The sequence below is a fragment of the Podarcis pityusensis genome (assembly GCF_964106645.2).
Source record: "Podarcis pityusensis genome assembly, chromosome: 18".
Taxonomy (NCBI): Eukaryota; Metazoa; Chordata; class Lepidosauria; order Squamata; family Lacertidae; genus Podarcis; species Podarcis pityusensis.
In genome coordinates this window covers 12047002-12074433 of record NC_138043.1, presented here as the reverse complement: position 1 = coordinate 12074433, position 27432 = coordinate 12047002, and the positions used below count along the sequence as shown (strand labels likewise).

The 27432-nt window shown below is 51.5% G+C and overlaps 1 protein-coding gene across 4 annotated transcripts in view; it reads left to right on the top strand.

The window, feature by feature from the left end:
• GNG7 (G protein subunit gamma 7) overlaps window positions 1–4055 on the top strand; it is a 130142-nt gene extending 126087 nt beyond the window's left edge. For all 4 annotated transcript variants that reach the window (XM_080988635.1, XM_080988636.1, XM_080988634.1 and 1 more), the window contains exon 5: window positions 758–4055. In XM_080988635.1, coding sequence (XP_080844761.1) covers window positions 758–883 — 126 coding nt within the window. In that variant the 3' untranslated portion in view covers window positions 884–4055. The remainder of the gene's footprint in view (window positions 1–757) is intronic.
• The last annotated feature ends 23377 nt before the right edge of the window (window positions 4056–27432 follow it).

Below are 27432 nucleotides of genomic sequence, written 5' to 3'. Positions count from 1 at the left end.
CTGGCTCCCAGAAGAGACCTTGGGACAGAAATAAAACTGTGGCTCCCAAGCCCCATTGCTGCACCTTCCAAGGTCTCCAAAGGAAGACGAGGAGGACAGGAAGAGGGGGGGCGGGGGGCATGGAGGGACCCCTGCTAAGCGTGGAGCTGAAACACAGCTCCCGTCTTGTCCTTCAGTGTTTCCATCCTTGTCTCATGGTTCTCCTGAGATTAGTCCAGACGCGGTTCGTGCCTTAAATAAATGGGGGGCATAGGCGTGGCCAGGATTTATGTTCCAGGGGCACGGGACACCCCATCCCCATCCCCATCCTGTGCTCCATCTAGCAGATTCGGAACGAAATGTCTCAACAGCAGTTGCTTCAAATTACTTCCTTTTTACCACAAGTGCTCAGAAAAAACTGTCAAAATATTTCCACAATATCGACTTTTAGTTAAGTATTTTTCTTTATTTCCTTGACTGGGCGGGCACCTGCCCCCCCCCCCAGCTATGCCCATGATGGTGAGGTGCTTCGTATTTCGGTAATCTGAAGCAGCCTCTCCCCCCCACCCCATCGCCAGCCCCTTTCCTACTAGCCGGGGGGCTCTGCCTCCAAAGTCAGAGGCAGCAACGCTTTTCCGTGGCCGGCAGGCAGGCAGTCTCTCTTGTGCTAGAGTCCCACTTGCGGACTTCCCCTGGCACATCTGCACAGGCTGAGAGGGGGACCTGATCCTGCTGCTGCTGCTGCTCTCATTCCTCTCTCTCCTTCTTCCCCACTCAGGTCTCCAAAGCCTCCTCGGAGCTCATGAATTACTGCGAGCAGCAGGCCAGGAACGACCCTCTGCTGGTGGGCGTCCCAGCCTCTGAGAACCCCTTCAAGGATAAGAAGCCCTGCACCATCCTATAGCCTGCTCCTGCCTGGCCTGTCTCTCGGCGGCATTGGACACCCGAGGCGTGCCAGGGGCAGAGAGGGGCTCATCAGGGTGCAGACTGCCCCAAGCCCAGGCCCGATTCTGATCCCGGGAACAAAGTTGGCCAGGTGGAGGAGCACAGGGGGTGCTTGGGGGAGGCGGGCATGCCCTTTTGGAAACCACCCTGATGTCCGTCCGGTGGGCCGGGGTCAGCCTGGACGCCAAAGTTCCCCACTTTGGCCCTTGGCAGGTGAGACCAGAGGTGTGGCTCTGTGGGAGATGGGCTCTCTGCACGTGCGTCTGCGCACTGTGCCCCTTTGCAAATGACCCACCCTGGAGTCCTTGGTTCAAAAGCCTCACAGGAGCAGTGGGGAGAAGGCAGGAACCATGACCTGGCCCCCGCCATTCCCCAAGGTGGCTCCTGCCTTGGAAGTGCCACGGACCCCTGCAGAATCCCTGACAGGGCTGGGTGGGGGGCCAGGGGGCGCCTTCCTGTCCCCACGGAGGAGGAGAGTCTCCCTTCCTTGGGGAGCAGACCCCCTCCTGTGCACCCCTCCTAACCTGAGCCCCTCGCCCTGCTAGGGCTGCGTCTCCCTGCATGAGTCCCCCATAAACAACTCCCTCCTTCATGAGAAAGTGAAAGGCTCCTTCCTCGATGTGGGGGGAGCAGAAAGTGGGCATCTTCCTGCCCCCCACCTTGCAAGGGAGAAAGGAGGTTCTCTCCTTGGGGGAAGAGCAGAGGGGACTCTGCGGACGATAGCCCTGCAGGAAGAGGCCAAAGGTGGCCTGTCTCATGGGGATGGGGGGCAGGCCATGGGACCCCACAGCCCAGGCAACTGTTCCTGAAGGAAAGGAGGGAGGGGGAGAGAGAGATTGGAAAGGCCCCGTCCCAAAGCCCCTTGCCCCTCGCTCTGCCCTGGCATCCCGGCCCCAGAGGCATCCCTACAGCTGTGTCAGGCCAAAGGGGGGGGGGGTCCATCCAAGCCAGCAGGTTTGCTCTCGGATGCCCCCAAGGGAAGGAGGCCTCATTTGGCAGTCGGTCCCTGCTGTCCTTGGAAAAGAAAAATGGAGGGGCCACAGTGGAAGGGAGGGGGCAGAAGGAGCTCTGCTTTGCTCCTTTCCCTCCTGGGGATTTTGGAGGAGTGGGATTGACACGCCCCCCCCCCATGGCCATGGCGTTGGTGTGTCCTCTGCAGAGAGTCTCCCGCGGAAGGAGGTTCGGCGGAAAGGGACACCCCCCTAAAGCCCCCCCAACCCTGTGGCGTCTGCGTTCTCCACCTTGTCACACATTAAGCCAGATGGGGGGGGGATCCAAAGGGGTGCCCCTGCTGCTCTGTCCCATTCCTTCCTTCCCTTCCTCACCAGGGGGGTGGCCTTGCTGTGACTCAAGCAGCCCCCCACCCCCAGATCTTTTCAGCCTTCCCTGGGCATTTCTTCCTCCTCCTGCTGGGCTGCTGACCCCTGAGAGTTGAACCCAGCCAGTTCCCCTTTGCTTTCTACCCCAGCGCTCTCAAGCCCGGACCCTCTCTGGACCTTTTTTGGGGGGGCGGTCCCCAGAGCAAGACATAGGCGCATGCACACTACAAAAGCAGCAAATGTGGCCCCTTTCTGCTGTCCTTTGGGCCTGGGGGAGTCTTGTTCTTTTCTCTGGCTCCACCCTCAAGTGGCCTTCCTCCTGGTGAGGTCCTGCAGGCCTCCCCCCCCCCAAAAAATCACCTTCTCTCTGCTGCCTCTCTCTGCATCACAAACCTGGAGCAAGGCCTAGGGCAGAGTGGGAGCTCCCCCACATACCCACATGGTTGGAGCAGGAGGGGTCCTGGGGGGCCAGACCCTGACAGCAGGATGGGGAGTGAGGGAGGGGTGTGGTTCACCTATAGGGTGAGGGGCAGGCTGTGCCACTGCTATGCTGGCTCAAGGGCAGGGGGGCACCCCTGCCACATCCAATGGCCCCATCCTGCCAGGGTCCCTAGGAGGAGCTGCTTCCCATGGAGGAGGCAGGGGGGTTGGGGCTCCCCGCTTCTGACCTCTGTGGGGAGGGGGAGCCCTCTGCGTTTGGGGGGAGGCAATGGGAGTCCAGAAGGACACCCCTCTTTAATAGTAAAAGAAATCTTCTTGTGGGTGGCCGTGACTCGTGGTTGCCTTTTCCTGGCTGCATCCCAGTGCAGACGGGCGCTGCTGCTTGTAGCTGTCTGCATCTCTTTGGCGAGGGGGGGCTTGCTCCTCCTAGGGGGTCCGCACAGTCCTAGGGGAGCACCGGCCCTCCCTTCCCAGCCCTTGCCCGAAACTGGGAGGGAGCAAGAGAGGGGAGCCCCCGGGAGCCCCAGAAAAAGCCAAGGCAGGTGCGCCAACCCTCCTCTACCCTGGGGGGCACTTTAACCCCTGCTTGCCAGCCAGAGAATGTCTGCTCCCTGCCCCTCTCCACCTGCTTGCCCAGGGCCATTGCTGCACCAAAGAGGGGTTTGGGCAGCTGGGCTGGGGGCAAGAGAGAGACGCCCCAGGGCCGCCTCCTCCTCGGCAACCCCTCCCCACCCAGCTCTCCTGCCCCTCGCTTGCAAGCTCTTCCTTCTGCGCTGCTCCAGTTGAAGGAGGGGGGGCACGGCTGCCTGTCCCAGCACCCCACTCCGAAGCAGGGGGACCCCCCCCTAGAAACCCACATCTCTTCTCCGGAGATCCAGGCCTTACGTCCCCCTGACTCTCCAAAGGTGCCAATTTGCCCCCTTCTCTCTTTTTGCCAAACTGATGAAATAAGTACTTTCCGAGGTTCTCTTTTTAATTTAACAAGCTTAAAATGCATTGATTTCAGAGGTGGTTTTTCTTTTTTGAGAAGAAAAAAGATTGCCTGCCACACAGGTGTTTTGTGCTTTTGAATTCTTTCTCCAATTCCTTGTTCTTATTTGCCAAATCCTGATATTGTTGCCAAAAGCAAATCGAGATTTGTAAAGATTGTATTTTTAGGGAAGTGAAAACCCGTGTCCGTAACGTAGGCTTGATCATCTCTCTCCTCCTTGGTTTCCTTTCTCTTTTTGCCAAGCCCTTCATCATTCTTTTCTTCCCGTGTGCCATAGACCAGTTTCTTTCCTCACACTGTGTTTAATATTTTGTGGAATTGCTGTTTAAAACAATAAGGATATTGATCACACAACGAATTAAAAACTCACTTTTGCTGGAGCATCTCGTCTCTGCTCTTTTTCCAACCGGGGGGGGGGGAGGGGGCTCTGAAAACTTCTATTTAGGGAATTGCACAGTTTGGGGGCCTGTCCACACCTCCCCTCTCCCCATCCTCTGTGCATCCTCCAATTCCCCTGGGGAAATCCGAGCTGAATCCAGAGTTGGGAGAATAAACTCAAGAAGACATCTGCTCCTCTTTAAAAAGGCTCCATCCTGCTTTCCATTGGCTCCTTGCTGCATTTCCACACCCCCACCTTGCGGGTGTTTCTGATGTGCAGCACTATCTAGCAAAGGGTGCAAAACCGGGAAGGGGGAGCGGAAACTCCGGGTGAGGACCACCCTGAACCTTGGCCACTAGGGGAGCAAACTGGTTGTGTAAAATGGGGGTTTTGTGGAGAGCGTTGGGGAGGGCTTGTTTTCCAGGGTGGGGAGTCCTGGCTCTGCTTTAGGCCAACCCTCGAGGGAACCACTTGAGGGGGTCAGAGGGGCCCCGGTTTGCAAGCTGAATAGAGCACCCACCTCCTCCTCCTCCTCTGTGAATTTGCCCAAACCGCACCCTAAAGCCCTCCTTGGGGGTCTTTGCCTGGCTGAAGATGCGCCCCTGAACTCTGTTTGTGCCTCTTTGCGCCCCTGGGAGAAGGACAGAGAAGAACGCGGGGGGAGGCGACACCCGACTGCACAAAGTTATCATCTCACATGAGCCGCTCCGTCCCCCTTTGCCCAGAATGGCAGATGGCCCCCGGATTGAAAAAGCCCTCCCCCTTTTAGGGTCTGCAGGAAGTTGCTGCGGAAGGAGGAGGCCCCTCTTTTCCACCCCAAGAAATCCACTTCTTGCCACCACCAACTCTGTCACCGCAGTGGGTTGGGCTGGATGACCCCTTGGGTCCCTCCCAAATCCCTATGGCTCTAAGATCCTTGGGCGAGGGTCCTGCAATTCTGCTGCCCGCGCTCCCGGGGTCAGCTGAGGCCCTGCTGGCAGGCTCCCCTTTCCCCTTCCCACGCAGCGGGCCTTGCAACGCCAGCCCTGCGCGGCTGCCGCTGGCTCTGGCCCGCTCTTCTCCCCCCGGCTGGCTGTGGTGCCAGGCAGACGGCGGAGGCAAGTTAATTATAGCTCCAGAAGAGCCAGAAATAGCTCCGGCGGGAACCCAGCAGGGCTATTTATAGGAGCCTCTCTGAACTGGGGTTCTCCAGCAGCTCCTCACTCTGGGAGGCGGCAGAAGGCAGGCGCCCAAGGCAACGCAGGCAGGATGAGGCCTCTGCTCTCTAAGGCAGCCCCCCCCCCTGCATATGCCCCCCAGCCTAATTCCACGCAGGGAGAGGAGCAGAGTCCTGCAGTGCAGTGGGGGAGAGTGTCAGGCCCTGAGGGACCTGGGTTCGAATCCATGAAGGACGGTGGAATTGGAGCCTCTCTCTCAGCCTGGCCTACTTTGCAGGGCTGTTGTTGTGAGGATCAAAGGAGGCCTGGGGAAGATGACAAGGGTTTGAATCCCACCGCTCAGCCACAAAGCCCACTGCATGTCTTTGGGGCCGGTCGCTGTTTCTCAGGCTGACCTACCTCACAGGGTTGTTGTAGGCTTTAAATGAAGAGCGGGAGACCTGTGTGCACCACTTTGAGCTCCTGGGAGCAAAGGTCATGGAATGGTAGAGTTGGAAGGCAGCCCCAAGGGTCAGCTCGCCCCCCGCCCCCCGCCGCTGCTGCCGCCGAGCAACAAAGCATCCTGGACAGCGTCCAACCTCTGCTTAAAAACCTCCACCAAAGGAGAGTCCTGAACCTGTGATAGGAATTTTATGGTTTTAGATATATGGCAACGTTCATAACCACACGTACATAGATCAGCACAGGAAAGCCAACCTGGAACCATTTTGATTCCTAAACTGAGCAAATGTTTCTCTACATGGTAAAAATGGAAAAGCCTCCCCATTGTCTCTTTCCTCACAGATCCTGTCTCAAGGATATGTCTGTTTGAATAAGGTGTGAGCCTGTGACCTGGCCCAGGAAATAAGTATTTTACCACTACAAAAGAATGGCCAGGCTCCCCAGGCAATCCAATCAAGTAACTTGCCAGACAGGAGATAAACTGTGACAGGAGAAAAACAACATTTAAATTTCTGTGATGTAGGTGGGATGTATCTGAGGGGTGGTCTTAGGTTACACCCCTTCTGTGATGAATGCATAATGTTTCTGGGGGTGGTCTTGATCTAGAGGATGGGAATTTCAAAAGTCTTTATAAGCCCTTGCACAGCATTTTTGGGGGTCCTCTTCCTCTCCTGCGTGTGAGGGGAGCACCCTGTTGCAACAGATCAATAAAGATCAAGCTTACTAGCTGCTTTGCTTCTCAATATTCTCTGGTTGGCCTCTGTTCTTTTCTCCTACCAATAGGGAACCTATGTAAGGACTCTATATGGGCTCTTGGATACCCCATAAGGGAAAAGGGCATATTTTTATTTACAACAGATGGCAACCACGAAGGGACAAAAACCTCCCGAGGGAGACTGTTCCACTCTTGAATAGCTCCTACTTTCAGAAAGTTCTTCCTGATGTTGAGTCAGAATCTCCTTTCTTGTCACTTGAAGCCATGGGTTCGAGTCCTACCCTCCTGAGCAGGAGGAAACAACCTTGTTCCTTGAGATATTGGAAGATGACTCTCCTCTCAGAACTCAGCTCCTGCAACCGTTCCTTACCAGGCTTGGTTTCCAGACCAAAGTCATCAAGGTCGTTCTCCTCTGCACCCTTGCTAAGGAAGAGAACGCCACAAAATGCAAAATGGCACATTTATTCATACATCCAATTAGAACTATTTAATTAATGTGACAAAATTAGGGGTTCTTTAGTTGTGGGTTAGGCTGGGTGGCCCTTGGGGGTCCCACCCAATGCCATGAAAATGGAGGAGCAAGGTCCAGGCTTTCCGAAGTCTGAGAGCCATTTGCCCCCCTGCTTCCCCCTCGCCACTTGGCGCCCCTGCTAGGGAATCCCACTGCCCCCAGGGAGCCCTGACTTAGCTCAGCACTGCCTGCACAGGCTGGCAGCAGTTCTGCAAAAATTCAGGGCAGGTCTGCCTGGCGATGCCTTGCCTTATTGGGGCCAAAACATGCTGGCTTTCCCCTGATGTTTCCAGATCAAAACCTCAACACAGACAGCGTTGGAAGGGGAGAGAGACAAGCATCCTTTAAACTATTAGAATTATTCCAGGAATGCAGAGGAAAAATTCCCCGTCTTCCTCCCAGCTCAGCTGCTCCAAATTTTCCCCCAAATTCCTCATGTTCCTGGAAGAGAGAAAACTTTTGTTCTGCATCTTGGCTCAGGACCCTCACAGCTTCATTTCTTTATCCACTCCCCTGTATTGCAAAAGTAATACTGATTAAAACACAAATATAAATTAACCCCCCTCCCACTGCTTGAACAGTGATTCAGAATTTGCCTTGCATTTCTCCAAAGCCCAATGCATTCTATAAATAGGATTAAGAAGTTCCTATTAAGCAGAATATTCCATCCACTATAATAGGCAGCACTTGATTTTCCTTTTTCCTTTCAACGTTCATTGCTTCTTTTTTAAAAAAATAATTAAAATAAAAAACAAACGACTCCATTTATTGGATCCACCTTGTGTTTTTTCTAATCAGCTGGTCCTGTTTTCCCTTAAAAGTTCAAAACTGTTTTTATACGCAGTTGGAAGAATCTGTCCTGCCAAATTCCTGGCTATTTATAAAACAGATCTCAACCTGCCAAAAACTTCTCAGAACATTTGTGACATTTGGGGTTCGTACTCCTAACAAAAGCTATTGCAAAACTGTGGATTTGGAGTCCCCCCCCCCCGCTTTAATTTAAGATAAAACACAGAGCTGTAGAGTTTGAAGGGACCCCCAGGGGACATCCAGCCCAACCCCCTGCTACTCAGGAATCACAAACGCAAAAAAGAGGAGCTGACAAAACATCTTCCCGCCCACCTAGGAAAAGAAGTGAGTTTGGGAGGGGGCTTACTTCTGAGTAGGGGTGCAGGTGGGATTGTGCTAAATGTTAGGTAGGCTAAATGGAGCCTCCATGGGCAGAGCCAGTCTATCTTTGAACGTCAGAGAACAAGAGCAGGAGGAGGCTGCTGCTCTTGCTGGAACTGCAGGTGGAGAGAGTGGCTCTTGTGCTCAAATCCTTTGGGGGGTCTGCTTGGCCGCTGTGAGGAAGGATGGCTGGTCCCCTTGGCCTGATCCAGCATGCTCTCCTTAGGCTCTCAAGGATCCTCCAGGGCCAGAGGCAGTCTATCTGGATTCCTAGGTCCTTCGGTGTATTTGCCTAGACAGGCCCCTTTGGCGACACTGAAGTTATGTCCTCTCCCCCTGGGCTGAGCACTCAGACCGGGAACATAACCCAGCTCAACTCTGCATGTGCCTTGGAAGCCAGCCATGGGCGGTCCCTGGGGGGTTGCCCCCTCTGCACTCTGGGCAGCTGAGCCCTCGCCCTTTCCCTCCCTGGGCAGGGAGGCCAAGCCACACACTTCCCCCCAACACCACCCTATCTGGGACCCCCCGGACCCCTTCGCGGGAGCCATTTCCTCGGAAACCTACTGGCAGGGAACGGCCTGACCCACACCCCTCCACCGTTTGTCAGCGAGTGGGGCTGGGCAGGACGTCACTTGGGGGGAGAAGAATGTGAAGGGGAAGTCAGGAGATGGGAGAGACCCCGGGAGGAAGTTCACCCCACCCGAAATCCTCTCAAAGCTGGCCGTCGCCCCAAGAGTCACCCGACCAAGTCACCTGCTGCAAAGGCCAGCCTGGGGTCAAAGGTGAGAGCGGCTGCCCACTGGCCGCTGCAGAGGCCCAGGCGACTCGAGGAAGCAAGCCCAGCCGTGCACTCTGGGGAAAAGGGACAGGGAACTGCAGTGGTGAATCCATAGCTCCGTTGGTTAGAGCGTGGTGCTGATAACACCAAGATTGCAGGTTCAATCCCCATAAGGGACAGCTGCATATTCTTGCACTGCAGGGGGTTGGACTAGATGACCCTCAGGGTCCCTTCTCACTCTACGATTCTATGAGTCTATAGGATCAGAGCAAAAAAGAGGAATTGCAAGCTGTTTTGGAAGGATTTGGCAAAGGGCATCGAAAGCCCCACTTGATTGTATTGAAACTACTTCATCCGGTTTCTGAGCCTGTGTCCCCCAAGACATACGCCAGACCCCCAAGGTCTGCTTCCATGGAGGGAGACAAAAACTAGACACTTTCCCCCCAGACTGGGCTATGAAAGAGAGAAAGGGGGGAGAAGAGGCCCCCAATTCACCACTGAGAACTGCTAAAAGCCCAACCCCCTGCAAGGCAGGAAGATCAGGGAGCAGGAACTTGGAAACTCTCTGTCACACACTATGAGACTTGGGATAATCGGAATAAGCACAGTTTTATGGCTGTTTTATGTACCTTTCTTGCAAATCTGGGGGTTTCTCCCGCCTGTCATTTGCAGCCTACAAAAACCCAGCCAGATGGGCAGGGTATGAATTATTATTATTATTATTATTATTATTGAAAATATATTTTAAAACACATTTTGAAATAATTAATCCTTGGGAAGAAGTGCCCTTGCATCCTGCTTGTGGGTTTCCCATTAGGGGCATCTGGGACTGGGCAGGATGGCCCCCCTTTGGGACTCTTCTTCTGTCCTATGGAACCTCCAGACCCAGAGGCAATCTATCCCTATTCCGTGGTCCTTAGGGGTGTTTGGCCACTGGGAGGACAGGATGCCAGACTGGACATGTCCCCTTTGGCCTGATCCAGCTGCTCCCGCTTCTTCTGGGTTCTCCTTAGTTTCTTGCGGTTTTTCTACAGAGCCTCCTTGGACAGAGATGGCCTACCTTACAACGCTGGAGAACAAGAGCAGGAAGAGGCTGCTGCTCTCACAACCCACTGGCAGGTTTCCCTTTGAGATGTCTGGTCCTGTGAGGACAGGGTCCTGGACAGGATGGGTCCCCATTCTGCAAAATGCGGTCACCCCCCCCCCCAACAGCAATGCATCCATCCCTATAAATTCTCATATGCAAACTGGCACTGCCCCCTGCCTTCTTCTTTTGCTCAAAGGGCCCCCTAACATTTATGGGTGCTTCCTCCTTCTCAGATGGTCCTCCATGCAGTGGGTTGGACTAGATGACCCCTGGGTATCCCTTCCAACTCCAGGACTCTAGGATTCCTCCTCCTCTGGCCTGCCCTCCTGGGAGCACCCACTCCCCGTGGCGGGGGGCAAGGGCGGGCGCAGGTGGCCAGGCAGAGGTCGGCTGGGACGCTCCCTTCCCTCCTGGGCACACGCTCTTCCCTCCAGCGCTGGGCAAACACAGGCCGGGCAGCTGCCTCTCTGCGCACCCTGATCCTCTGCCAGGAGTTCCCACAGTGGTGCAGCTGGGCCCTTTCGGACTCTGGACTTGATGGGCAGGTCAGGGTGGGTGGGTGTGTTCTGCAAATTGCTTCCAAAAATACCATGCCAGGTGTCTATGGGTCCGGCTCAAAGGGGTCCCATCTAACATCCTGTCCTCCCAGAGGCCAGCATTTTCCCTGTCCACCCTTTCCATGCCTGGCATCTCCTCTCCCTCGCCTGTTCCCCTAACACTGCACCCCATTCCTCTCAAGGCGTCTCTCCATCTTCCCCTCGGTCTTTTGGGGTGCCCTTTCCTGACCTGCCATAGCCAGGGAGGGCCTGGCAAAGCCACTCCTGCACAGGATTCGCCTGCATTTCCGGGGACCTGCTTCCCTGCAGAGGCTGTGCAGGTTAAGGGCGGAGCTGGTCGCCCGCAGCACTTGCACCCAGGCCAGCCTCACCCACAACCTCCCATCTGCCCGGATTTCGGAGCCCAAAGCAGAGAGCAGAGGAAGTTGCCTCCCTGCCCAGCCTGGGCCCCTGCCAACTGCTGACTCAGTCCTCCGGCTGCTGCCTGGTTTCGGCCCAGCAGGATCTGCAGGCCGGCAGAGAGGCTTGCCATCCTCCTCCTCCTCTTCATCCCGGGGGATGGGGCAGATCCTGCATCCCAGGTGGGACCCAAGAGTTTGCCCAGGTCTTGATCAGCCGAACTCCGGAGAGCATCCACTGTGCCCTGCAGAATTTCTCAATTATTCATTTAACCCAAATATCTTAGAAATCCCCAAGTCACATTACAACTTTTTAGTCCCCTCATGTCAGGAGTGTGAGAGCTGGAAGATTTGGCGCTCCCTCTTGCTGCCAGAAAGCTCTCCCTAATTTGCAGAGGCTTGTGGGCGAAGCAAGAATGCAAATGGAGAATTCACTCCTGCTGCCTCCAGTACGATGCAGCGCAAAGCGTTGAGCAAGGGCATAAAGAGTCTAGTCCTCACTGTTCAGAATGAATAAGAACATAGGCAGCCAGGCCACCCACCCACTCGGGATAAGACATCCTTTCCCTGCACTGCTGTGGACTGTGATTTAATCTGAAGCTGGGGGATAGAGAGGTCTGAGGTCCCCGCAGTGCTGGAAATAGCGTGATCCCCCGTCTGAAATCCCAAAGAGCTGCTGCCAGCCAGTGCAGGCAATGCTGATGCAGATGAGCGGTTGGTCTGATGTGAGACAAGTTCTGCATTCCATGGTCTGCGTCGCTTGAATGCAGTCACTTGGCTGTTACTCATGCAAAGGTTCTTGAAGACTGGGCGCATTACTCAACCACCTGAAGCGCCTGCAGTTCATCCAGGAACTCTGAGTGACAGCCTTCGATCCAAGGAATGCTCTGATGCTCTGCACATGTGGAAGAAGAGCAGAGAGGGAGCACAAGGGGCCTGCACAGAATAAAGAGGAGAAACGGGCAGAATATGCAAGCGGAAAGAGGGAAGAAGGAGATGCTAGGGCTGCCTGGTCATAGAATTATATGGTTGGGAGGGGTACCCAAGGGTCCTCTAGTCCAGCCCCCTGCAGGGCAGGAATCTCAGCATTGTGCTTGTTGCATGAAAGACTCGGCACAGTTCCCTGTGCTGCCCACAGGCCCAGCGTTGTGTCCATTGCACCCCCCCCCCCCCACAAACCCCACACTCCTGCGCTGTGAGAAGCCTGCCTGCCTGCCTGCTTTTGGGTCTTCTCGGCTGGAAGCCAGCGGCCGCCAAAGCTCAGACAAGCCAAGGATTTTATGAGGCAGCCTGTTCCTAGACAGCTGTCTGGATCCCACCCTCTCACTCTCTGCGTGCCAAGTCTGGAGTGGGGCTGGAGGAGCCCCAAAAGGGGGCCTGGCTGCGTGGGGGGGGGGGGCCTCTCTTTGCAGCCTCCCCAGAGGAAGTGGCTTGTCTGCAGTGGAGACACCCTGGCAGGCGGCGACCGTGAGGGTTTTGCTTGGTGCTCAGAGTCTCTGGCCTGGGAGATGTCTGGGGTTCGGCTGCAGCCAGACTGGGTGGGCGGCGGAGAAGAAAAGAGAGGACTCATCCGGCCAGGCAGCCAGCTGCGTCACTTGCCAGAGCCCAGAGGCTCAGCTGGTGGAAGCAGGTGTTGCAGGAAAAATCTGAGGGCTCCCTTGGACAAAAATAAAACACCAACCAGAGCAAATTGAAGCAAATCAGCAGCCTGTAGGCCTGGTCTTTATTGAAGAAAGACTGTCGCGACAGGGTGCTCCCCTCACTCGCAGGTGAGAGGAAGGACCCAGAAAAATGGTGTGCCAGGTCTTATAAAAACTTTTGAAATTCCCCTCCTCTAGATCAAGCCCACCCCCAGAAACATCATGCATACATTACAGACAGGAGGGGTTGAGGGTGGAGTTGTGGTGGTAACATCATGCATACATTACAGAAAGGAGGGGTTGAGGGAGGAGTTGGTGGTAACCTGAGTGTCTTGTCACCTGGCTGGTTCCTCCCTTCCCCCCTACCCCTCGAGTCACTTCCAGGAGACAAAAGGGAGTTTGCAGTTTCCTGCCCCCTGAGGGAAGATCTGATCATTGTCCTTTGTTTCAGTCCATGCTGAATCCACTCCCATATGCAGGTTCTTTGTGATTTTGATTGTCTTCTGTCTGGGATCATCTGGGCAGGGCTCCTGCAGATGTGCTGAGACAGTGAAGGGATTTTGGCTGACCAGGGTCAAACCCCCCTCCCCTTTTCTTAGTTCTTGTCATATGGAGTAAAATAAAAATGGAACAGTGCAAATCCAATGTATGGTTGATTTTCTATGAATTTATAACAGAAATGTGGCGTATGTAGTGTGTGAGTGTGTGTGTGTATGAAGTTTGTACAAGCAGAATGATTGGGGTGGGGGGGTTCCTGCTACAGTTCCCCCCTTCGGAGATAAGATTGCAAAGGTGGCTACTTTGCAATCCTTTTCTCCGCACAATTTAAGGTGGTAAATATTAACCTGCTATTCTCCGTGTGTCCATGTGAACGTGAAAGGGACTTGGATGTCATGCTTCTTAAGGATATTTGCATAGAAATATAATGGTGTAACAGTGCACATAGTTAGACATAGGATATCATGCAAAATTAATATTTTGTTGCTCAGTTACTTGTGGCATTCTAGTACCTTGGAAGAGATATTTTCTCAATAGTGGCGTATGCTTTACATTTAGCAGGAAGGTCCACTAATGACTGAAAAATGCAGTTCGCTTTGTCCCCCGCCATTTTTGTGTTCTCAGGTGTCAAGGTAGCTCTTCTATGGTCTCACACTGGCATGGTGTCACAGCAGTGGCAATCCCTGGTGAATCCACTTAGGGCTTTCATATTAACCATGTTGTATGGCACCCACCATAGCTGGCACAGGTTTGGGCACGTCATGAGAGAAGTGTCTTTGCCTTGGCCGCTCTATGGGATTATTATTATAGGCTCTGGTCTTGCAGTCATGGGAAGTTGCTCACTTGCACTTTAAGGACCAAAAGCTAATTGCAGCCTGGATACACTTGCCCAATTCAAACTGAGTCCAATTTGAATTTATCTTGCCCCATGGTTCCCAACTTCTCAAACCAATCTGTTAAAACAAAACCATTCTTAGAGGGCATTTGTCCAAATAAGTCAATTTAACTCTATAAGGGATTATTCCTGCTAAACCAAAGCATATCCACCTTCATGTATCTTAGAAGCTTCTCCTTAGTAAAGCGAGTTTTAGCACATTTTTAAAATGGGTAGGGAAGGTTGGCATAGTGCCAGGTGGAACAACGAAATATGGTTATAAATTTATCTAATTCTAAACATTGGACTACAGAATAGCCTGGTCTCTTAAAAGGCATAAAATGTATGAGAATCCTCCACTGGGTTGTAAGGAATAAGACATTAAACATAAAAACAATTATACAGAAAAATAGCCCCCAAAATAAGCCCCCCCCCTTTTAGAACGCATAAAATGTATGAGAATCTTCCACTGGGGTGTAAGGAATAAGACGTTAAACATAAAAACAATTACACACACAAATAGCCCCCCCCCCCCCTTTGTGGAAATAACACACTGTCAGACACATTTCAACATTCCTACGTAATAACACATAATACAAAACAAACTAATTAAATATCAGTTGCATATCTTGAGATAATTGTGATCTTCTCAATCCTGAAGCACAGTCTTTAAGGTTCAAAAATGAGAAAATGTCCTTGCAATTCAACTCCACCCCCCTTTGTCAGCCCCACTCCCCCGTCAGTTTATATCCTTTGGTGTCTGTTGGTGTCTGTTGTTGGTGCAGCCGGTGGCTTTTTCATCATAGGTCTGTAGCAACACATCTGTAGAAGTGACATCCTGTAAGGGGCAGGGGTTTGGAGACTTAAAAGACAAGAGTTAGGAAAAGAAGGGGCAAAAGGCCCCTCCCCAAGATAATCTCCTTGAGTTATCAGCTGCAAATAATAAAATCTTAGCATGTTAAGCATTTTACTCATTTTAATATTATTATCACATTTCCATATAATTACTGTTATTATCTGCTAAGTTCGTTTGCTTTCCTTCACTTTGGAGAGAAAGAGAACTGAAAAAAAATACAAGGTTAAAATAATGAAACACACACACACACAATGACTTATGAGGAACGAAAAATAAATAAATGCTAAGACACACAATTTTAAGTAATCTGAAGTAACAATGAAAATAAAAGAGTGTTTCTTGATGTGACAACATCGGCTAGAATGTTAATAGCAAAATGCTGGGAAATGACTTAATACCAAGAAAATGAATGGCAATTTAAAATTGTGCAAGTACCTTGAACTAGCCAAAATGACAGAATTAATAAGAGATGCTCAGGCAAAGGTAAACAAGTACCATTTCACAAACAATGTTTGGTTGTGCTTCGATTAACTTCATAGACATCATGGAAAAACAGATTAAATACATGAAAACAGATTATTTGTAACTTTAAAAGTGTCAAAGCCACAAAGAGATGGAGGTCACTAATATAGCAGGGATTCAGACTTGTTTCACAGATCAGAAAGAAAGTTGCTGTGGGAGGAAAAAAAGGACAAACACTTTGTTATTGGGGTTCACATATCCTGTTAAAAGGGAAAATTATTTCATGTGAGAAGCCTGTCAGAAAATGCTGTTCCTAAGATGCACACAAACAAAGTCTGTGATTTAAATTCCATTGAGGGGGGGAATGCTTTGATATTTACCTGTGAAAAGAATTTTGGCATGTTAAGATTTGGAACCTGGAAAGCTCTTGACTTTTGATGGGCTAGTTTTTTTTTTTTTGACCCTTTTGTCTTACGTAGCCCCTGGAGCAAAGACACATTGAGGGTGATTTCCCTCAATGGTTCTAAGTTTTTTTACATAAGGAAATTTGAATAAGTTCCTCCCTGCAGCCCAGGTCTTGTGGAAACCTCCTCTCTACACCCTACAGTTCCCCCCTTTCCTCTCTCTCTCTCTCTCTCTCTCTCTTTTTTTTTGACTGATCTAGCCTCTGTGTATGTGCAGAGTTCATGTCTCAGCAAACCTTTTATACTATTGAAAATGTTGCATCTTTTGGCTAAATTAGAATTTGAATAAGGGAAGGAAAGGGTAAGGAGTAGATTTTAAAAATAGGGTTAGGTTTTAAAACAAAAGGAGAAACTCAGCAATTCAAGTATTCACCAAAGCTAGCAATTGCAGCCCAAGCAAAGGACTGCTTCCTTTATGTACAGGAAAGGGCTAATATCCCTCTGGCTATTCGCAGAACAATGCCACGCCCTTATATATGGGGAAAATGGCCAGAGAGTCACAAATCATAGGATATTATTATTATTATTATTATTATTATTATAAATATTCTCAGTCATTTCAGCCTCACCATTTGCAGACAAAAATTTTTTTTCTGCCCTTTATTTACAGGATTGGTCAAGGCCCCCATATGTATTTGTATGTGCTTAAACTTTGAATTGACTCTGAAGTCTGATCCCCCCCCCAATGATAAACAGTGTAATCACTCAAATGTTTGATATTACCCGTTGTGCTTCAAAACATCACAGCTTCACCTCTCACCTTTTAAAACTAAAGAGCAAAGCTAGGCTGATTTTCAACTCCATCAGCACACCAGAATTTAGGAATTACCCTCCAATGCTTGCAGACACATGTTCCTTCCACACAGCCACAAATTGGGAGAGTTGAAAGAGACCTTGGGGTCATCTAGTCCAACCCTCCAAAATATAGAGTTCACAGCAAGATTTCACAGCAGGATTTGTACTATCAAAGAGACATACACATTTAAGTACAGATTTTCAACTGGGAAAGGAAACATCTATGCTCCTATCATGTACTAAGGAAGAGGAAAATAAAAGTACCCAACTTTACACAGAACCCTTTTTGCAGATCTTGAGATAGTGTGAGTGAGTTTGCTTCCTTAGACTAAAGAATGCAAGTTCTTAGAGAAATTATCTTTAAAGGAAGATTGAAGTGAACATTTTTCCTAAGATAGGGAGAGGATCTCTTATAAAGCAAAGTTAATTCAATTGATATAACCACTCACAAATAATTAAAACAGCCATAGATTTGATTTAAAAGGAATACAAGAGTGAACAATTTTTCCTGAACTTGCAGGGGAATAGTAAGCCCCCCCTTGCAGTTTCCTTTAAAGGAAGCTTACTCAGGAGTAAATGCACTTGGCACAGAAGTAAGAAGGAGAAGAAAGAGAGAGAGGGGAAAAACCTGAAAGAGACAGAATGAAACAGGGGGGGGCATCTTCTAAGAAAGAAGCCAGGAAGTCTTATAGAGACTGATATTTGGACTGGACTCATAGAATTTTGCTGGCCATGGAAGCCTCTACATTTAATAACAATTTTCTTAGAAAGAACACCACACTTTCATAGGCATGTGCTTAATGAAATACATACACTGCATTTTAGCTTGAGAGAGCAGTTGGCTCAACTAGGCTTTTGCAGCAGAAACATTAGTTGTTGTTTTTTTTTTTCACAGTACATTTCAAAATACTGGAACAAAAGACTGGAAAACGGATGTAGACTCACAAACTCAAAAGTTACAAGAAAACATCATTTACCACTAGACTTAAAATCACCCTCCTCTCTTAAATTAGAGGAAGGAGGTGGGGTAATCCCCCTTTCAGAACACAGGTAGCATGTATACAGGATTTTACCACATGGGAGGAAAACTCTCTTTTAGAGCTTTTCTCAAATAATAAACATTTGCACACTTCATTCTCCATTTTGTTTTGTTTAAGATTGGCAAGGCCCAACATGGCTTCCTTAGTTTTTAAAAATTTTGAAGCAAGTTTGCAATTTAAAACTATGTGCATTTTAAGAACAGTCTGTGGATGCCGAGGCCAATGTAAATACAAACCCTTGAAATATTTCTAAATCTTTGAGTACATCTCTTATTCATTTATTATTATTATTTTTAATAACTAAGATCTCTATAATGCGTGGGCTCTCAGGCTGGGCTGTTATTATATCTACTGCCTTCTGAGCACCATTAAGTTTACGGTTTCATGTTCTAGCTTTAGGTTATAGTTTAACAACACAAATTTGATGTTTTCAGCTCTCCCTAAGGGTTCACACCCTGATTTTGTTGAAGGATCCCTGAGGTGGCTGCTGTGCCCTGGGTTCCAGGTGGTGAGCCTAAGCCACCCACTAAAAGTTACAACGGTCTCATACTTTGTACTTGAAAGACCATTTTGCCCCTTTATTTTTATTTTTTTTTCCAATTGGAGATGACAAGCTGGAGGGGCATATTAGAATCCTCTCTGGGGCAAAAAGGCTTCATGGAAGCTTTGTTGCCAGGAGGAGTCCAGCTAGGGTGTTTTAGTGAGCTCCCATTCTCTCATATGTCATTATTGGGCTTTTTTCGTTAACGACGTACACTAAAGACAGAAAGAGTGGAAACACACACACAAGGGAGGAGGGGCAATGGGAAAGAAAGGGGGGACAGATAAAAGATCCTTTCAGTACTCAAAGTACCCTTGACTAACACAATTCCTACTTATCTATAAACCACGAATTAATTTCTGGAGATCTCAAACCTGAACCTGAAACTCAAAACCACGGGTCCCTCTGCCCGAAAACTCAAACCACGGGTCTCTCTGCCCGGAATTCCTTTACCTCAGCGCTGTTTACAAGACTAAACCCCCTCTACCACCCACAACAGCCTCCTGCCTAGCCTTTGAGACTAAGTTCGGAATCCCCTACTGAACGCCTGCGCAATGCAGTGCCAGATCGGGGTCCAAGAAAACAACCAAGGTTTGAAAGGAAGCAAATGACCTTGTGTTAAAATACTTTTGAAAAGATGCCACTGGACGACTCCGAGGGAAGACATCAGAGAAACAGTAAAAGAGCCACGCTTTCCCGGACTCAATTCCAAGACGGAAAACGGGGGAGAAAAGGGATAGGTAGATTAAGGCGTACCCGGACGACTCCGAGGGGTAGCGCCGGAAAACAGTAAAGTTCCACAATTTCCCCGGCTGCACTCCGCGTAAGAAATTGAGGGGAGAGAAGAGAAAGGCTTTGGCGTACCCAGACGACTCCGAGAGGTAAGCGCCAGACAGTAAAGCTCCGCGATTTCCCTGGCCACTTTCCGAAAGGGGAGAATCGGGGTAGAAAAGGACAGAATTTAAACGTACCCGGGCGACTCCGAGGGGTAACGTCAGAAATGAAAGAAGGAAAGTCTGGCTGTCGTGAAGATGTTCCTTTTCCACCCCCCTCCCAATGTATTTACTTCAAACCATACTCACGTTCGAAGATGTCCCCTGCGGATTTCAGGATCCTTTCCCCTTAGCCGGCTTGACCTCGCCTTTGCTTCCCCTGGTTGGGCTTTTGGTGACGATTGATTACCGCCCGCAAAGAGGAGGCAGGGAGAGGAAGAAGGATCCCTGGGCTAAGGTTGCCCAGTGGCGCCTGATCCCCTCTATCTCCCCTCTCACCTTTGCAGGAGAACCAAGTGTCCCTTCGTGGTTGCCAACTGTTGCAGGAAAAATCTGAGGGCTCCCTTGGACAAAAATAAAACACCAACCAGAGCAAATTGAAGCAAATCAGCAGCCTGTAGGCCTGGTCTTTATTGAAGAAAGACTGTCGCGACAGGGTGCTCCCCTCACTCGCAGGTGAGAGGAAGGACCCAGAAAAATGGTGTGCCAGGTCTTATAAAAACTTTTGAAATTCCCCTCCTCTAGATCAAGCCCACCCCCAGAAACATCATGCATACATTACAGACAGGAGGGGTTGAGGGTGGAGTTGTGGTGGTAACATCATGCATACATTACAGAAAGGAGGGGTTGAGGGAGGAGTTGGTGGTAACCTGAGTGTCTTGTCACCTGGCTGGTTCCTCCCTTCCCCCCTACCCCTCGAGTCACTTCCAGGAGACAAAAGGGAGTTTGCAGTTTCCTGCCCCCTGAGGGAAGATCTGATCATTGTCCTTTGTTTCAGTCCATGCTGAATCCACTCCCATATGCAGGTTCTTTGTGATTTTGATTGTCTTCTGTCTGGGATCATCTGGGCAGGGCTCCTGCAGATGTGCTGAGACAGTGAAGGGATTTTGGCTGACCAGGGTCAAACCCCCCTCCCCTTTTCTTAGTTCTTGTCATATGGAGTAAAATAAAAATGGAACAGTGCAAATCCAATGTATGGTTGATTTTCTATGAATTTATAACAGAAATGTGGCGTATGTAGTGTGTGAGTGTGTGTGTGTATGAAGTTTGTACAAGCAGAATGATTGGGGTGGGGGGGTTCCTGCTACACAGGGAAGCCTCCTCACCCCCAGGGCAGGTCAAGAGCAGGAGAACTTCGGAAAAGCCTGGACCCATCTGGTCCATCCTCCTGGGCTCACAGGGGCCAAATACCCCATAGAACCCAGGACTCCAGATAGACTGCCTCTGGGCCTGGGGGACATCTCTCCCAGCCTCCCCTTCTCACCATGGCCAATCAGATGCGCATCATGGGAAACACATGAGCAGGATCCGAGCACAAGAGCAGCTCTTCCCTCCTGTGGTTTCCAGCAACCAGGATTCAGACTGTGGAGGTGACAGCATAGCCATTGTGAACCTCCCTGAGATTGTTTGATGGAGGGCAGTATATCAACAACAACAACAATGGCTAATAGCCCTCTCCTCCTCCACCCAGGCTGGCAGTCTTCCCTGTCTCCTGTGGGAGGGAGTTCCAGGGTTTAGCTCTGTGCAAAATGAAGAAGGACTTCCTTTGGTCATTTGATTGAAGTTGAGAGAAAGTCACCCAGCTGGGATGACTGTTGTCTGAGTTTATCATGCCAGGGAATCCGTTCCTCTGACCACAGCTAGACCTGGACATCCCCATCCGGCTAGACACCCTGACTCAGGCAGCAGGGGCGTGGTGCGGCAGTGGGTTCGGGAGACCCCTGTGTGGGCTCTGCGGCCTCTCTGTCCCACGGCTGAGCTGGGAGGCTGTGCGGTCAGTGGGCGAGAGGCTGTGCGGTCAGTGGGCGAGAGGCCCAGCCATTCCTCCCCGCCAAGCGTCTCACGAGAAACCAGCGGAGAGGAAAACACACATCTGGTTCTGCTTAGGCACAAGAAATGCTCTGTTGCAGCAGCTGATCCTCTGGCAGTGGAGGAGAGCAGAGCAGCTGTTTGGCATGCAGAATGTTCGATCCCTTGGGGCGCCTCCTGGCAGGGCTTGGAAGAATCCCCCACCTGCAACCCTGAAGGAATGCAATGTGAGAGATTGCTGAGCTGGATGCTTTGGCTGAGATTCCTGCACTGAAGGAGGCTGGACTAGATGTCCCTTGGGGGTCCCTTCCAATGCTGCAATTCTATGGTTCTACAAGCGGCAATGAGCAGCTGGCTGCATTTAAATCCACCCTTTATCAGAAGCATGAGGACTTGACTTGACTTCACTTGATCTGTATTGCAGATTCCTGCCTTGCAGGGCGCTAGGCCTCTTGGAGATCAGGTTGCTAAGACTTGTTGTTGCTGTTGCTGTTGTTGTTGTTGTTCACTCAGTGCACAGGATTCTTAGGAGAGGAAGAAAGAATGCGCTTTGGATATGCTCCAAAGGAATGGTGTGTCCTCAGCCTGTGCCTTGTCCTGGCATCTGTCCAGAGCATGTGCGATCATACCCTGACTCAACCCTGCCAGGACGGCCGGGATCTGCACTGGATCTAGTTTCCCACGATCCCTTCCTCCTCCTTGCTGCTGCTGGGCTGAGAGCTTCTGTGGCAAGTCAGCAGCAGGATTCATGCCAGCTGGCCTTCGTCACCCCGCTTGCGTGTGTGCGCTCGGGGCTTTACGTAATTTGTGGAGGGAGCCTGAGGCTCCCAGATCTCCTGGGCACGGGATCCCTAAGGAAGGCGAGGAAGAATCCTTTGCGGTGAATCACCTGACTGGGCTCTGCAACATGGTGGGAACTGCAGGGGCAGATTGTCTTTTCTTTGGGGCAGAGACAGTCACATAGTCCAGTGGGGAGAGCACCTGCTTGGCATGCAGAATGTATTTGCTTCAGTCCCTGGCAAGGCTTGGAATTGCCCCAAGGCAGAAATATCAAAGAGCTGCTGCCCGCCAGTGTAGAGATGTTCTGAGCTTCTTGCGTTTCTGTTTAAATCAAAAATGGTTTGGGAGCATGAGGTCTGGAGCATTGCAGAGCAGCTGCTTGGCATGCAGAAGGCCTCAGGTTCAATCCCTGGTAGGACTGCAGGCAGGACTGGGATTTGTCCCCATTCGGAAACCCTAGATAGCCGATGCTGCCAGCCAGTGCAGACAGCACTGCTCTACATGGACCGTTGGAACGAGGCAGCTTCGATTCTGCATTCTGTGCAGCATCGGAGATTCAAAAGCAAATGTTGCAGGGCAGTGATTTGGAGACCACCTTGTCCCAAACCCTGAGAGGGGCAGGGAATGCCAGGATTTGGCTAATAATCATAATAATAATTTGTTGTGTTTGTTGTTGTTGTTGTTGTTGTTGTTCTACGGGGCTGCCCCACTTACATACCCAGATCGGGGGCTGATCCAAAACAGCAGGAAGCCCACGAGCAAGACCGCCTTTCCTCTGCCCCCTGCAAGCTGGCATTCTGCAGCAGGCAGCTCTTGAACATGGAGGCTCTACTAATGGCTTCAAGGTGTTTCCATCAGGACCCCTGGGGAGGTGCTGCGCAGAGGGGAGAAACGGGCGCCTTGCCAACTTCCCTCGGGGTCTCTTTCCACCCGTCACCCGGTTCCTCACAGGCGTGGGAGAAGCACCTGCCTCCCCAATTAAACCCATGAGTGCCTTCCAGGAATCCCCGGCTGCTATTTATGAAATTGGCCACTGAGCCTGGGAACCTAGAGAGCTGACTCTGCCTCAAGCTGTGACTCACAAACACACATGAGGAGATAGAATCACAGAATGGTAGAATTGTTGGGAGGGACCTCTGAGGGTCATCTAGTCCAACCCCCTACAATGCAGGAATCTCAGGGGGTTGGGCTAGATGACCCTCGGGATCCCTTCCAGCTCTACTATTCAATAACGGCATCTGGTTGGCCACTGTGAGGGCAGGAGTTTGGGCTGGATGTGCTCCATTTGGCCTGATCAGGAGGCACTTCCTACCTCAGTGATCTCTGGGTTGTGGGTTCGATTCCAACATTGGGCAAAATATCCCTGCATTGCAGGGGGTTGGGCTGGATGGCCTTTGGGGGTCCCTCCCAACTCCACTGTTCTGTGAGGCCATGCCTTGGCAGCAAGGAGAGTTCAGCTCAGGGCTATACTTTCTCCCCCCCTCCCCTCCTTCTCTAGCTCCCTTGGTGAGAGCCTGGTGCTGATAACGCCAAGGTTGCAGGTTCAATCCCTGCATGGGGCAGCTACCTGTTCCTGCATTGCAGGAGGTTGGACTTCTGTGACTTCGTTGATTTCCCTAGGAGGAAGCCAAGGCAGTTTAGAGGAGCCTGCCCATCTTCCCACACTGGGAGAAGCTGCCAATGTTTATGCCACAGCCAGTCAGTAAGAATTGGGGGGGGGGGGTCAGCCTGGGGGGTCTCAGGTGGGGGGATTGTTTTCCCCTGGGAAAGGAAGCCGGTGGCTGCTGCGTCCTGGAGGGAGCCCTGACCCCCGAGCAAAGGGGTCCTGCAAGGAGAGCAGGAAACCGGTTTGGGAAATTGTATTAAATTGAATTCATTCAGCTTGATTTGCAATAATTTGGCAAGCTAAGAATAATAATTGGCAAAAAGGGGGGGGGTTGCAGATGAGCAGCGGCCAGCTTAGGCCTCCTCTGGACCCAGAGGGGGGAGGGGGCAGCGTTGACGTGACCGCCCCACATGACAGAGAGGCTGCCGGCTGGGCCCTGACGTGGGATCTGCTCTCCTCTGAGACTGACGTTGGCCTGTGCTGTTTGCACGGGAATGTGGATTTGCAGCCCGGTGAGGGGGGAAGGTCCCCCTGGCCCCCGTCCCTTGGGGGTTTGTGCCAGCTTTCCCCCACCCCTTGCAGGACAGCTCCCTGGGGAAGCCGGTTTCACACTGGCAGCCCCCCCCCCCCCGCGAGGAAGAGCGGAACTCGTGCATGGCCATTTACGCCCAGGGTTGCCCACACTGACTGGGAGCTTCTGCACACCGTCTTTCTTAAAATAAACCAAGATGCTAGTCCTCACTATTTTGAGCAAAGGATGGAGAGCATTAGTAATGGGTCACCTGGAATTTCAGATCCTCCCAAACTGGTGCCAAAGTTTAGTGCTAATTTTGTGCCGTGAACCCCATGTTTCATGCCCCCCTTTGCAGTCAATTGGACAAGGTTGGGTTTTGGGGTGTCCCTGTGGCCCCTGGTGTGAGTGTCAATGACTCAGTTTTGTGGGCGATGCAGAAAGCGGGGTTCGCAACACAAAATGGCACAAAACCAGCACAGCGCTTGCACCAGTCTGGAGCCAATGAAATCTGGTTGTCACCCCAGTTTGAACGTCAATTGCTCCGTTTGGGGGAGGCACAAAACGGTACAAAGCTTGCCCAAAATGTTGGCATCAGTTTGGGGCGATCCAAAATTTTGGGGTCACACATTAATGGAGCTAGGATGGCTTTAGAGCGAGTGCATCTTGCTCAGCATTGCTTGCACTGACTGGCAGCAGCAGGTGTAGGTGGTCCCGGTCATACCTGGAGATTGAACTGGGACCTTTCTACATGCCAAATAGGTGTTCCACCCACTGGGCTTTGCAGCCCTTCCCACAATCTAGCATCAGGTTGGATTTGCAAATGTGCCAGGCCTTTCCATAGAATAGTAGAGTTGGAAGGGACCCCGACGGTCATCTAGTCCAGCCCCCTGCAATGCAGGAATCTTTTGCCCAAGGTGAGGCTCGAACCCACAATCCTGAGACTCAGAGTCTGGTGCTCTTTTGCATCTTGGAATATTAAGTACAATTTGTGTCATGTAATTATGATTCTGTTGGTTTTATTTCCAATTGCTTTCCCAACCATCTGCAGCCTGGGATTTGCCTTGCGGCAGGCAGAAAACCAACAGGTGCAGCTTCTGCCACTGTGTCTGTGTGCAGGAGAAGCCTCTTGCATTTCTGCCTGCTGAGCAGCACAGGAGCCCCTGCCAGAGGGGAGCGTTTGGTGCCTTGTTTACCTCTCCGCAACACACCTGCACAGGTGCGTGTCAGAACCCGTCACCCCTGACTCAGGTGCTTCCGCACATGCGGCCTGGGTGCGTCTCCCCCCCCCCCCGGATGGCTGCACAGATCCTCTCCCAGGAAGCCAGAGCCTCAGAACTCATTGCCACTTGATGCCCCCCTCCTTCACAGCTGGAGCACTTCCTGGGTGCCAGAGGGAGCCGCCCCACCCTTCCTGCCCTCCCTCTCTCCCTCCAGGCATCTCACATTCGCCACCCGCCCCACCAAGTAAACAGGCACCCTGGCCAGTCAGGATGGCTCCTCTGTCTGGGATGGGTGCCAGTGCAGCAGAGCCAAAGAGCACCCCAAGGTGCCTGAATCCTGAAATGAGGAGAGGGCAACCAGATTTAACTGCAGAGCACTGCAGTTCCATAAAGACATGAGGAGTAGCACCTTGTTTCTAGTAGGAGGCTGGTGGCCGCTGACTGCTCTGCCTCCCTCCATGAATTCCTCTCGTCCTCTTTTAAAACCACTCAAGTTGGTGGCCCTCATGACACCTTGCGGGATCTCAGGGTTGAAGATAGAAGAGCCTGGCTGCAGGATCAGGGCCCAAAGCAGCCCCAAAGGGGCCTCCTGTCTTCCCAGGGGCTAAGTTCCCATAACAACCTGCCCATCTGACTGGGCTGCTCCAGTCACTCTGGGAGGCTCCCAATAGAATATTAAAAACACAATAAAACATCAAACTTTTTTTAAAAAGCACACACCATGGAATCATAGAGTTGGAAGGGAACCCCAAGGATCATCTAGCCCAGCCCGCTGCAAGGCAGGAATCTCAGGCGGCCATCCAACCTTATTCATTTTATTTAGGACTCTGAATGTCTGGTGCTGGGGAGAAGCAGCATCGGGAGAGGCAGTGCGCCCAGGATCGGGCCCGGGGGCAGTGGGCCATGCCAGGGCAGAGGCTGCTTGGCTGCCGACCAGGCCTGGCTCCGCGGGAATCTGCTCCCGGCTCTCTCCGGAAGGAGGAGGCCCCTTTCCTGGAGACATTGCTCAGCGTTTTCTCGGGTCTGGGAAGCGTTGACTCAGCACCAGCATTGAGGAAGAAAATTGGGGAAGAGAGAGAGTTGGTTCCCGGAGCAAGGGAAAGGAGTTCCAGGTGCCGCCCCCTCCAGCCAAGGAAAGCAAAGCCTCCCCTCCCAAGGAAAGAGCCCAGCTCAGGAGGCCTGTGTGCCTGGACCCATCTGGCAGCAGCTCCGGCTGAGTTCCGGGGGGGGGGTCTTTTTGAGGGTGCACAAGGACCCTTTGCAACCAGCTTCATTTATTTCTCTTTCTTTCGTTTACTTATACTGCCCTTCATCCGAGAATCTCAGGGCCGTTCACTGAATGCATATAGGCAGCCATGCTTTGCAGGCAATATGTGCCAGGGTTGCCAGGTCATGGAATTGTAGGGTTGGGGGTACCCAGGGGTCATCCAGCTGAACCCCCTGTGATACAGGAATCATAGAGTTGGAAGGGACCCGAAGGATGGTCATCTGTTTGAAAGCCTCCGTTGAAGGAGAGTCCAGCATTGCCTCATGTCATAGAATTGTAGGGTTGGGCGGGACCTCCAGGGGTCATTCAGCCCAACCCCATGAAATGCGAGGATTGCAGTGGAAGACTTCTTGACGGGTGGCCTCCCAGGTTCTGCTTAAAAGCTTCCAAGGGGCAGAACTCACCACTTCCAGCAGCATCCCAAACCCTAAGATTTCAGGGCCTGAACCTGAGACCTGGGGGAGGGGGTCCTCTGCACACAAGACTTGAGGGTCCCAAGCGCTTGCATGGAGTTTGGGTGGTCTGGTGCAAATCCACCACCAATGCACTTACTGTTGCAACAACTGCATGTTGCAGAAAATACACCCCAGGGTGGGGAGGGCCAGCAGGGGAAACCCCACCAGTCTAGTCCTCCCTTGGGTAGGAGGCTCATTTGCAGGCTGCCTTCTGAGCTGATAAGGTGACTCTGCTGATAAGAAAGAGCTGAATCTTCAAAGCAGGCATGGACTTTGTCTAGTCTTTGGGGTCCCGGTGCTAATCATGTCTCTCTTTCTGTCTGCATTACTGCTTTGAGGTTCTTGCTAACCCTCAGTTCCTGACATCTCAGAAGCCTGCGGGGGGGGGGGCCTCCTAAGCATGCTTTTAAGTTCCCTTCATAATTGCATAACCCCCTCTTCAGCCCCTGAAAAAGATTCTCCTGGATTAATAATAATAATAATACCCCGCACATCCGGCTGAGTTTCCCCACCACACTGGATGGATTCCAGCACATACAAAAAGAGTGGCCCATGTTGCCCGCCATCCTGCCTCACAGCGGCCAAAGAGTCCTAAGGATCTAGGAATCGAGATAGACTGCCTCTGAACCTAGAGGTTCCATAGGAACATGGGAGAGCCTGGCTTCACATCAGACCCAAAGTGGGGAGCCCATCCAGTGTAGCATCCTGTTCTCACAGTGGCTGATCAGATGCTTATTATGGGAAACCCACA